This window comes from Myotis davidii, unplaced genomic scaffold (assembly GCF_000327345.1).
Source record: "Myotis davidii unplaced genomic scaffold, ASM32734v1 scaffold282, whole genome shotgun sequence".
Taxonomy (NCBI): Eukaryota; Metazoa; Chordata; class Mammalia; order Chiroptera; family Vespertilionidae; genus Myotis; species Myotis davidii.
The window spans coordinates 546,002-558,762 of NW_006293249.1; the positions used below are offsets into that span (position 1 = coordinate 546,002).

The following is a 12,761-nucleotide window of genomic DNA, read 5'->3' on the forward strand; positions in this document are numbered from 1 at the left end:
CTACCCCCTGGTGGTCAGTATGCTCCCACAGGGGGAGTGCCGCTCAGCCAGAAGGTGGCTCACAGCTGGTGAGTACAGGGGTGGTGGTGGGAGCCTCTCCCGCCTCCTCAGCAGTGCTAAGAATGTCCGACTGCAGCTTAGGTCTGCTTCCCGCTGCAAAGTGGACATCCCTCGAGGGCTCCCGGGCTCCCAGAGGGATGTCTGACTGCCAGCTTAGGCCCAACCCCCCGGGGAGCGGGTTTAAGCCAGCAGATGGTCATTCCCCGAGGGGTCCCAGGCTGGGAAAGGGCACAAGCCGGACTGAGGGACCCTCCCGAGTGTGCACTGGGCCTCTAGTTAAAATATAAAAGGGGAAAGACAAAGAATCTTAAAAGCATCAAGAGAAAAGAAAGCAGTTAGTTACACAAGGAAGCCCCCATAAGAGTGTCAGCTGATTTCTCAACATAAACTTTGCAGGCCAGAAGGGATTGTCAAGAAATATTAAAGTGATGAACAGCAAGGACCTGCAATCAAGGTTATTCTACCTAGTAAAGCTATCATTTAGAATTGAAGGACAGATCAAGAGCTTCATAGACAAGAAAAAGCTAAAGGAGTTCATCACCACCAAACCAGTATTACAATAAATGTTAAAGGGTCTTCAAGAAGAAGTAGGGGAATGGAGAGGGGCAGAAGGAAGGGGAACAAGAGAAAAAATATGAACAATAAAATGGCAATAATTAGATATTTATCAACAATTGAACCTAAAAAAAAAAAATGAACAAGCACAACAGAAACAGACTCATAGATACAGAGAACATTTTAGTGGTTGCCAGATTGGAGCGGGGCTGGGTAGATGGGTGAAAGAGGTGAAGGGCTTAAGAAGTACATATTGGTAGTTACAGAACAGTCACAGAGATGTAAATTACAGCATAGGGCAGTGGTCGGCAAACTCATTAGTCAACAGAGCCAAATATCAACTGTACTTCTTCAAAATAGACTCGCCCAGGCCGAAAACTGACTTGTGCGCATGGGCCACGAAGTTTTGATAGCACTGTACGTGCGTGCCCGCAAGTGGTATTTTGTGGACGAGCCACACTCAAGGGGCCAAAGAGCCGCATGTGGCTTGTGAGCCGCAGTTTGCCGACCAGGGGCATAGGGGATATGGTCAGTAATATTCTAATAAATATGTATGGTGTCAGATGAGTATGAGATTTATTGGGATGATCACTTGGTAAATTATATAATGTCTAATCACTGGTGTGTACACCTGAAACTAAAAAATAATGCATGTCAACTGTAATTGAAATTGAAAAATGGTTTTAAAAAGTTTAAAAATAGTTTCAGGTGTACAGCATAGTGAATAGACATTTATATACCTCATGAAGTGATCACCCTGTTGAATCTAGTATGTAGGTTAAGATTCTTGTTGGAGAAAGCAAGTTAGGCACAAGATGCCTTTAAGATGAAGGATCTTCTAAAATTTCAAGTTCAAACCAAGTCACATCTTGTCTTTGAAATCTTCCCTGACCACTCAACCCGGCCCCCCCCCCCTCCGCTTTTTAAAAACGTTTCTAGATGGAGGTTTCTCAGCGTAGGTAGTATTGACATTCCCTTTCAAGGGAAGATAATTCTTTATGGCAAAAGGCTGTCTAACGCTTCATAGGATGTTTAGCAGCATCCCTGGCCTCCACCCACTAGATGCCAGCAGAACTCTCTAAGTTGTGACAACCAAACATATCTCTAGCCAGTGCCAGATATCCCTTGGAAGGGGTAGAACTGTTCTGGGGACATCTTTCCAATCTTCCCTTCCTCTGTGTGTTCATCCATCAAATAAGTTGCCTACCTTATCTGTTTTCTGGTCTGTGAAAGTAAGATAGGGAATTGAAGGACTTGATAAGAAGTGTGTAAAGGGTTTAGTGCTGCATGGTGCATATGAGTACTCACTAAGCCCAGTATGGCAAAAGGCACTCTTCCAGGTCTGGGGGTGCTGCCTGGAAAGGGAGGGCCTGGCCTCTGCTCCCAGATTCTCTGGCTTTGGGGACGGTCCCTGTGTAAATAAATGCCCACATGCATCTCAGTAGGTGCTGTTGAGAGTCAAATTAGATGCAAAGTGTGAATGGACCACAGAGTTTGGGGGAGCCAAACCCTGGGAAGATTGGAGGTGAATTGTGTAGGACAGAGGTCAGGACAGTTTCTTAGAAGACATGATGGTTGCCTGATCCTTGAGGATGTGAGGTTTGCTAGGAAGGGAAGGCCATTTTATTTTGAAAGCGACTGAAGCTCAGACAGGGGTAGGTTGCAGAATGTAAAGGATCTTGTGTGTCATGTGTGGGATTTGCACTTGGCCTTAGAACAGAGGGCGCTGAGTAAGGAGTTTGTGCAGTGAAGTGATAGGAACTTACCTGCAGGACTCTGGGGGGTGATGTGGTGGTGGTGGGGGGGGCATTTGCTCTTCTTGGGGACAAATGACCAAAATTTGAGGCCACAAAGGTGCTAGGCACTCCTCTGAACACTTCATATTTTCCAGCTCATTTCATGTGCAGGGGATGAGACTGTGGCACAGAGTGAACACACACATGCATGAACACAGACATGTCCTTAGTATGTAGCAGAGCCAGAGTCTGAGCTCCAACCTGGTCCCAGAGTTCACTGTCTTGGCTGGGGGTTAGCAAACTGTGGAAGGCTAGAGAGTGAATGTTGTAGGCTCTGCTGTCTGTACAGTCTCTACTGCAGTTACTCAGCTCTGCCATTGTTGCTCTAAGCAGTCTTAAATGGTGTGTAAATGAATGGACATAGCTGTGTTGTAATAAATCTTTATTTAGAAAAACTGGAAGTGGGCCAAAGTTGTCCCTGGGACTAGTTTAGTTTACCCATCCTTGCTCTTGGCCACTGTTTTATTTCTCATCTTAAGTCACTTTTTTAACCCCTTCCCCAACAATTTTTTTGTTAAAAACGTTTCTTTTTCAGACTAATTTTTTTATTTTGGTTCTATATAGTATTTTTGATGCTGGTTATGAAAACAGTTTGTAACTCGTCTTCCTATAAACCATATTTTTTTACCATATTTTCTTAGTATATTCATCGACGACTGAAAAAGAACATTTTGTGAAAACGAGTATACACGTTTCTGCCGGGGAAGGGGTTAAAAAGTAACAGATTTTAAAAAGATTTGTTCATTTTTATTGATATTTTATATCATGGAATTCACCTGTTTAATTGTGCAATCATTACCACTGATTGTGGGACATTTTTATCACTGTGAAAAAGAAACCCATACTCATTAGTAGTCACTTTTCATTCTTTCCTCTCTCCAGCCCATGACAACCACTGATCTACTTTCTGTGTGAATCGATTTGCATATTGTGGGAATTTCATATAGACAAAATCAGACACTCTGTGACCTTCTGTGACTGGCTTTTATTGCACATAATGTGTTTCAGGTTCATCCCTGCAGTAGCATGTGCTTCTTGGGTATAGACCCAGAGTGGAAATAATTTTTATTTGAGGAACCACCAGGCTTTCTTCCACAGCAGCTATCCTATTTTACATTCCCACCTGCAGTGCATGAGGCTTCCAGTGTTTCCACATCCTCACTAACACTTGTTATTGTTCATCTTCTTTGTTATAGTTGAGTCATTTTTCTGCTAGGTATGCATCCTTTCCCTTAGGTGGTTAGTGGCAATGTCAGGAGTGGGAAGGTGTTTGTTCCTGGCCTGCCCCTGCAGGACAGGTGCCCAGTGGCCCTTGGTAGTCACCTTTCCCACTCCTGAGGTTTCAGTGGCACATGAGACCAGTTCCAGAGTAGGAATTCGAGGTTCACCAGCTGCCCTACAAATGCTGGATCATTCATTAATTGCCCAGATCAGCAGTTCTCAACCTGTGGGTCGCGATCCCTTTGGGGGTCAAACGACCCTTTCACAGGCGTCGCCTAAGACTATCTGAAAACATATATAATTACATATTGTTTTGTGATTAATCACTATGCTTTAATTATGTTCAATTTGTAACAATGAAATTGGGGGTCACCACAACATGAGGAACTGTATTAAAGAGAACTGTATTAAAGGTTGAGAACCAGTGGTCCAGATCAAGGCCCCACCTTTGCAGTAAGCATGTGGTTCACTACCTTCCTCATTGTTCACTGTGAGGGTGTCACACTTTCTAGTTGGTTAACCTTCCCCAGAAATCCTTGGATCAGAACCTCAGTTATCTCTTCTTTCTTTTCCCTGAGCCTTTGTCCTCTTTACTAGCCACAGTGTCCTTTGTCAAGAGGAACTTGACCTTTGTAACCTTTGAGGACAACAGTTTCAGAAAGGACACATCTTATCTAGACTGGTTGGTGTTTGTCAAAAAGACTCTGCTTATGGCTCAAGAAGCATTGTTAGGTGCCTTCTGTATACCATGCACTGTGCCAGGCCCTTTACAAGTGCAGTCATTTACTCTCAATGGATAATGCTTGTTGCATAGACAAGGAGGCTGAGGCCCAGATCTTAAGTAACTTGCTCAAGGTCCCACAGCTCATGGGTGGCAGAGCATGGGTTGGAACTCAGGATGTCTGATTTTGTTGCTTGAGCTCTTGTCTCCCCAGGGCACATCGCCTGTTTCCTGCTGCAGTGTGTTTCCTGTGTGTGGGTGTCCCCCAGGGCACATCGCCTGTTTCCTGCTGCAGTGTGTTTCCTGGGTGGGCTCTGCACAGGGCTGGGGCCATCCTTTTGGCCCAAGGGCATCTTGAGTGACTGTTTTGAGCTAATGTTTTTCACAGTATTTTTCAGCCCCCACACACCTCATACATGGCAAAATTAGACTAGCTCAGGGTCACCAGTGATGTCCCCGTCTTTTCCCCTCCCCCTTTCCTTATGCTGCATGTTCTTCTCAGACCACCTTCCAGCGTTTCTTCCTATTTCTGCTTTCAAAAGACCTGGTCCCTCTGGATATTCCCTTTTAGACATTCTCTCAGGGAGCGCTCCCTGACCACGAAGGAAAAATCTGCTCCTCCCTTCTGACACTACTGGGTGTGGGGCATTTTTCACTCTGCATTGTCCAGTCCAGCACTTGCAGAGCAGAACAGGGCTGACCTCATTCTTCTGGCCTCTCTGTGTTTGACACTGGACTTTGGGCCCAGTGGGCATTCATTAGAGATTTAAGTTGAATTGCTTAATGTTTTTCTGTGGTCCCCAGACCAGGACAGGGGAGGTACAGCCTCCGGAGATTGGACCCTGGGTTATATTTCTCAATATTAACACTTGGCTGTGAGGCTGCAAGGTCATGGGCTTAGTCCAGCCGTGGGCAAACTATGGCCCGCGGGCCGGATCCAGCCTGTTTGAAATGAATAAAACTAAAAAAAAAAAAGACCGTACCCTTTTATGTAATGATGTTTACTTTGAATTTATATTAGTTCACACAAACACTCCATCCATGCTTTTGTTCCGGCCCTCCGGTCCAGTTTAAGAACCCATTGTGGCCCCTTGAGTCAAAAAGTTTGCCCACCCCTGGCTTAGTCTGTCCCACATAGTACGTGCTAATAGCTACTTTTGGAATGGAAAAAGCAAAACTTTAGGCAGAAGTTTTTTTGACACCCCCTGTCCCCTACCTTACCAGCCCCACATATTCCTGCTCCATGCATCAGTCTGAGATGTGCCACACATTCCTCTGTCCTCCCATTTGAACGTGGTGGGCATGCAGCAGAGGCTGGGTGGGGCAGCAAATCAGAACTATATGAAAACAAATTTCCTATTGCCATTTTTCATGTTAAGAGACCCCAGCAGGCCTACCCCAGCCTCAGTCTTGTCCTCAGAAGGTCTTCTTGGATAGTACTTGCTCGCTGGGGCCCTTTCACCATTTGATCTTACCAACAACCCTGTGCATTGGTATTTTTATTCCTATTTTACAGTGAGAAAAGTGGTGCTCAGAGATGACCTGGGTAGGTCAGTACACTTTAGTGATGCTTGAATGGACATGTGCCAAGAAAGCTTTTGTATTGAATTTCTGGTCATGCTTTGACAGTCTGCTGCGATAATAGGGAAATCCATTCTTCTCCCAATTAAGTGGATTGCAGAGTCAGCATGCTTGGCTCTGCCACCAGAAGAGGGGGGGAGGTTTTGGGCTGGCTTTGCTTTAGGCATCCCATTTTGACTCGTGGGCAGGAGGTTCTCATAGTCAGAACCATTAAACAGAGGAATGGGCTATATTGGGAGTTGGTGAGCTGCTCCTCACTGGGTGAGCAGGAAAGGTGTAGGTCCCTGCAGCAGGGAGTGGTGTCCTTGGGTTGGACTCTTGCAGCCAACATGCTTCACTGGCATGGGTTTTACCATCTACCTTCTTACCTAATGCCGGAATACTGGGGAGACAGGTTATATTGGTCAAAATGCTTTGAGGTTTAAGAAATCACATACCTTTACCTTTTGTTTGCTCAAAATCATTTATTGAGCACCTACAATGTGTGTCAGGCCCTGCCAAGGTACCGCAGAGATAACTGGGACAGTCCTGTCCTCCTGAATTCCCAGTAATGACAGTACTCAGACAGCTGAGCACACTCTGTATAGTGGGAGGGCCATGCGCCGGCACTGAGAGCATGGCTCTCTTGCCCGCTAGGCTGGGGTCTGGTTTTGAGGGGAGGAGGATACAGGATCCTTGCAGCTGCCTCCCTCCCTTGGTTTTTGCCCTGTCCTCTTCCCTTTTGCACCCTATATGTTACTCATTGTCCACTCAGGAAAGAACTGGGTGAGTTGTCACAGCAGCTGGGTATTCTGGGTCCTCCCTTGGAGCTCCAAGCTTGTGTCCATTGTGCATGGGGTTTTTCTTCCCTTCTTCTGATCAGTTGCTAAGTTGATGGAAAGACATCTAAGGAATGGTAAGGAATGGTTTCCCTTCATAATAAGTGCCCTGAAAAGTAACGACAGTGACAATTTTGTGGAACTTTTGATAAGCACTGTTTAATTTGACCTCTGAAACCTCACAGGAGGTGTGGGTACAGGATCCCAGTCCTCTCTCACTCTAAACACCATGCCCTGTGTGCTGGAAAACACCTTTCTGGGCTCCAGGTGCTCTGCTTTGGAGGCTGGACAAGCAGGGAATATAGATGATGGGGGTGGAGTGGATGTGGGATAATAGGGTATGGTGGGGAAGGTGGCACACCTGTGATCATGTCCCTCTAGAGAGGCTGAGCCAGCTAGCTACTGCTCACAGGAAGGAATAGAGCCCAGGAACTTGGACCTTTAGACTTTTCAAGAGCAAGGCCAGATGCACATGGCTTCCCATCAGCCCCACCCTGGAGGCCAGGGGTCTCAGTGTCAAGGTGAAGAGACAAGAATCCCCCAGCCATTTGAAGCCAGCCAGCAGGTGGGGGATCTGCCTCTCCTCTGAAGTTTCTTTCCCTGTGTAGGGAGGTGGTAGGAAGAATGGATGAATCAGGTCTCGAGAACTGCTGCCTAAACTGTAAAGTGCTTATAGGCGCTAGGGGTGATGGTGTTACGCACTACACTAAACCTGCTGTGAGCAAAGGGGGAGGTACAGCGGGAAGCACACAGCATTCATCTGAGACAGGTCTGGATTCACATCCCAGCTTGGCCCCTCACAGCCTCGGGACCCTGATCCTTTAAGCCTCAATTTCCCAACTGCCCTCACTCCTTTGCAGGGGCCTGAGGACTTTCCCTTCCCTTGGCCCCAGGGAGTTAACTCCAGCATGTTTACCACCCTTCCCCCATCTGCTCTTATAGGGAACACATTCAGCACCCTGGCTGGACTGGTCTTTGACTGGACAATCATGAAGGACACGGAGGCCAGCCGCTTCTCTGACTCCCACAGTGCACTACGGTGAGAACTACCTCTCCTGTGAAGGGAAATGGGAAGGGGTGTCACTTGGCTCTGAACTGGCTGGGGGCTTTCATCATGATCATTGCTGCTGTCAGTGAGGGGCGATTGCCAGTATGCCAGCCAACATTCCTCGGGACTGATTTAGGAAAAAGTGTTTGGCCCACACAGTTGTGCGGGAATTTTGATGCTTTTGCAGTCCATTGGGTGTGTTCTGTGAGCAGCTGTCAAGGAGGCTTGAGTGTCCAACTATAGAAGAGAAAACTTGTCCCTGGTAATGGGGTACAGGGAAGGGTTCTGTGTGTCCCCAGAGGGCAGTCTCCTATTAGGGGACGGTTAATGGGGAGACAGGTTCCAGCTAAGAGGACATTCTCGGATGCAAGAGGCTGTGTTCCCAGCACCGGAGTACAGATGGATTCCTCACCTATCTTGACTCAGTAACTCCTCCCAATAGCTATGTGGGCTTACGTACCACTATTTTCTCCACTTTTCAGACAGAAACTAAGAGTTTGAAACCTTTTGTCTCATATTAGTAAATGGCGTAGATAGACTTTAAACCAGATCTGTATAAATCTTCACTATGAATATGGTAGCCACCACCTTATCCTGGCTGTTTGCATTTACGTTAGGTAGAATGAGGAGCCCAGGTCTTTAGGTACACTAGCTGCATCTGTGGTGCATATCACTGTGCAGTCAGTGGCTACCACCTGTGGACAGGATGGGTGTGCATCCATACACCGCAGGTTCTGTGGGCCAGTCGGACAAAGAGCCAGGCCTGGGCTTTACCTCGGTGATACTACATTGTCTCATGCTTTATCAAGTATGTTTTAAAAGAGTGTAGTCCCTCTGTGGGCAGAAATGCTTAATTTTTAAAAATGTTGCAGCCATTTTCAGTCTATGGAAAAGTTGCAAGTACAGAACAAAAGGTGGTTTCCCTAAACCAGCGATTTTCAAGTGGCGTGCCGCAAGAATTTTTAAAACATGCAGTAGCTGAATGGTTAGTCAGGGGCACATTCCCTTAGATCAGGGGTCCTCAAACTACGGCCCACGGGCCACATGCAAATACAAATATTGTATTTGTTCCCGTTTTGTTTTTTTACTTCAAAATAAGGTATGTGCAGTGTGCATAGGAATTTGTTTGTAGTTTTTTTTTTTAAACTATAGTCCGGCCCTCCAACGGTCTGAGGGACAGTGAACTGGCCCCCTCTTTAAAAAGTTTGAGGACCCCTGCCTTAGATCATCAAGTGAAAAAATGACAACAGCCAACCCAACAAAGCCATCTGGTGTGAATGAATCAAAATTATAACTCTTTTTTGTCAAATTGGCAAAAATTATAACATGGCTTTTGATGTGTCACAGAATTTTAGTAATTCGTTTATGTGCCACGAGATGACAAGGATGAAAATTGCTGCCCTAGAAGAGCAGGTTTGCCAGCCTGTTGCCCCATCACCCTGAGGCCTTTAATGTGCATTTGTTGCCACAAAGGGCACTTCCTGTGTCTCCACAGCATACTCACCAAAATCTATAATCATAAAAGCATAATATGCTAATTACACCAGATGCCCTTCTGGACATCCTTCTGGACAACCTTCCGAACGAAGCCAGAGCTGCAAGGGAAGCCCGGGTCTCAGGTGCCTGCTGGCAGCTGGAGTGAAGCCCGGGTCCTGGGTGCTTGCCAACGGCCAGAGGGAATCTGGTGCTGGCAGCCTGGGAGAGGAAGGCCTACTCTTGCATGAATTTTGTGCATCGGGCCTCTAGTTAGGAAATAAACACTGATGCATACAAGACTTCATTCAAATTGACCAATTATTCCAATTCCATCCTTTGTGGCAAAAACCCAGCCCAGAGTCCCTCCATGTTGTCCTGTCACTTAGTCACTATCAGCCTGGAACTGTTTCATGGATCTCAGCATGTGTGAAGACTGCAGTCCAGTTATGTTGTAGGAGGTCTCTCATTTGGGGTTTGTTTAATGTTCACTCCCAATTAGACTCAGAGCTTTGCATCTTTGGCAGGAATATAAAAAAGATGAGATTCTGTATTCTTCTAATTGCATCGTGTTACGATTTTGCTGGTCCAGCACTGATGTTGATGTTGGTCCATTACTGTCATCACTTGGGTTAGGTGTCTGCCAAAGACCCCAATTTGAGGTCACTTTCTTACCCCCTTGCAATTTGTAAGTATTTTGTGGGGAGCTAAGAGTCTGGTATTTATCCCTTTAAAGGTCTAAGCTTAGGGCTGTAGGACACACCCAGGCTTGGCTCAAGCATCTCCTGGCAGACACCCTCATGTCCTCACCCTGCTCCCCTAGGCACCTTCCTGGGCCAGAGCTCTTCCCGGGACTGGGACCATCAGTGTGTTACCTGGAAGAGCTCTGGAACTGCTGGTATCTCATAAAGCCTGGGACATGGGCTTGGCAGTCAAAGGTCTGGATTCCAGTCCCGACCTGGTCACTTCCTGCCTGGAGTCTTAGTGAAGGAATGTGACCCTCTGAGTATCAGCTTCCCTCTGAGGGTGGCCCTGTGGGTCAGCACATGGACTGTGTTCAGAGCCCCTGCTGGGACTGTGCACACTAGATGTTCAGGGAATGCTGGTTCACAGGCCCTTATTGTGCAGACTGCCAGGCTTCATGCAAACAAAGATCTGGACCAGGGTCCATGAATGTGCAATTTTCATAAGGATGTTGGCAAGTCTGATATAGGAAGTTTCAGGGACACATTTCTAAGCAGCACCAACTAGGGCAACACCTCTCATTTTAGCACGTGGTACCTACCAGGAGTCCTTTCTGTGTCACTGGACTGTTCTCTGCCACAACAGGCCCCTGAGCTCCCAGTCACCCCATATCTGAGTCCAAAGCTAACTGAAATCCCAGGTACTAAGGCGTATTGGAACTAGTGTATTGGGTTTTCATTAAACTCAGCATATGACACCTAGTAAGATAGGACAAGGAGATAGATCATGGTGCAGTATAGCACCCAGCAGACTCGGGGAGAAGGAAAGCATCTCCAGTGGATGGCTCTTGTTCAGGCAGAAAGGTGGGCTTATTTATAAATCACAGACTGTAGGTAACAGACTGTTTCAAAAGGGTCCCTTAAGCCAGCCATACTTGCCAAACAACACTCTGGGGAGACCCCACACATCTCAACTTCTCTCCCCACCTGGGCGTTCCCCCACAGCCCGACCCTAAAAAGGATAAGATGTGATATGATTCCCTAGTCCTGATGCATTGGGTCATTGAGACTCATTTCCTTGTGGCAGGAGGTAGCCCACGGATGGACCAGAACATGGCAAGTGGCCCTGGGGAGCCTGATGGGCATTTTTGACATCACCCTGGCTGAGTCTGTTGTCTGGGGCCTGCTTCTTAGTCTCCATGGGCCTCATCTTTCACATCTGTGAGAGTGAAGCATTTCTACTAAGTGGGTGATTCTAAAATTTCAGTGTTTATCATAATCACATGTAGATTTTGATAAAATGCAGACTGCCAGGCTTCATGCAAACAAAGAGCTGGGCCAGGGCCCATGAATGTGCAATTTTCATAAGGATGTTGGCAAGTCTGATAAGGAAGTTTCATGGACACATTTCTAAGCAGCACCAACTAGGGCAACACCTCTCATTTTAGCACCTGGTACCTACAGGAGTCCTGATAGACAGTGGATGTGTGAGGTTCTTTGGTTCCACACATCAGGTCTGATGACATGTGCTTTTTCAGAATCCTCCCATTCCTGGAGTCTACCTACACACCTCCTTCCTATATATTAGAAATGGAGAAGGCGGCCAAGCAAGGGGACACCGTCCTGGTGTCCGGGATGAAGACCGGGAGTGCCAAGCTCAAGGCTCGCATCCAGGAGGCCGTGTATCAGGTGGGCCTGCGCGCGGGAGGTGCTGGGCTTCCTGGGGAGGGGGCAGGATGCCTGTTCACCCCATATGCACATTTCCTCATGGAAGTGAAATGCACTGCCGTGAAAGTTTCACTGTCATGAAAGGGGAACTTCAAGGTGTGATTCCATGTTTTTGTTAGTTTGGTTTGGGTTTGGGGGCCACAGCTTAGTGAGAGGTAGTTGAGGCACCAGAGTGCACCATCTGGAGTCACAAACATTTGTTCCATTCTCAGTTTTGCAGGAGGTTCAGGAGCACTGGGATTTTCACTAATTAGCTTACTTTCAACAACTACCCCCTGTGCCAATATAGGGACACATCCAAGCATTGGGCACTCTGCGAACAATCCTGAGTTGCCCTCCATGCTGTCTCTTCCTGTGCCCCACAGAAGCCCTGAGACTGGCGGTTCCATTTGTGAAGGACTAGTGCTCCTAACCCTCCCTCCACCCCCAGTGTTGCCCTGGCCTCACCAGCACCTACTTTTCCATCAGTGCCTCATTTCAAGAGGGGTATGATAGGAAAAGGGTGGGTTTTGTCACAGTCCTGGCTCTTTCCAGATTCTTGTGAGAAGATGTCTGCCCTGCCTGCAAACTGCAAACCGGAGTTCTTCCTTTTGTTGGCCTGGTTCCTGGGTCACAGGCAGACAGGCAGTGGTATTTCATCTGCCTTTTAATCTGCAAAGTGACAGATGACAGAAACCTCCCCATATTCAGACTCTTTGGCAGATTAGCCAGTAGTTTGGGAGTCCTGGAGGGTTTTGGAAACATGGAGGTGCCATGGCACAGGGCTGACCCTACAGGACTCTGCTCTTTGGAAACAGTTTGCCTCTTAGGATCCTGGGCCCTTGTGTGGTGTGCAGGGCTTAGATGGACAGGCCCTTTGTCCTGCCTGTGTTGGTAAAGGGCTTCCCTGCCTGCCTTTCTGGGAGGCACTCACCACAAAGCCTGACCCAAAGGAGGGGCTCTGTATGTTCTTTGATTTTTCAATAAGTCAAGGATATTATTTTTTATTTTTTAAATATATTTTTATTGATTTCAGAAAGGAAGGAAGAGAGAGAGAGAGAGATAGAAATATCCATGATGAGAGAGAATCATGGATTA

At 47.0% G+C, this 12,761-nt stretch overlaps 1 protein-coding gene across 1 annotated transcript in view; it reads left to right on the forward strand.

The window, feature by feature from the left end:
- The window catches only part of NUP210 (nucleoporin 210kDa), a 115,390-nt gene that overhangs the window by 14,798 nt on the left and 87,831 nt on the right, over positions 1 to 12,761 (forward strand). Inside the window, exons 5-6 of the mRNA XM_015566043.1 lie at positions 7,695 to 7,791; positions 11,495 to 11,645. Of these exons, the coding sequence (XP_015421529.1) occupies positions 7,695 to 7,791; positions 11,495 to 11,645 (248 nt within the window). The remainder of the gene's footprint in view (positions 1 to 7,694; positions 7,792 to 11,494; positions 11,646 to 12,761) is intronic.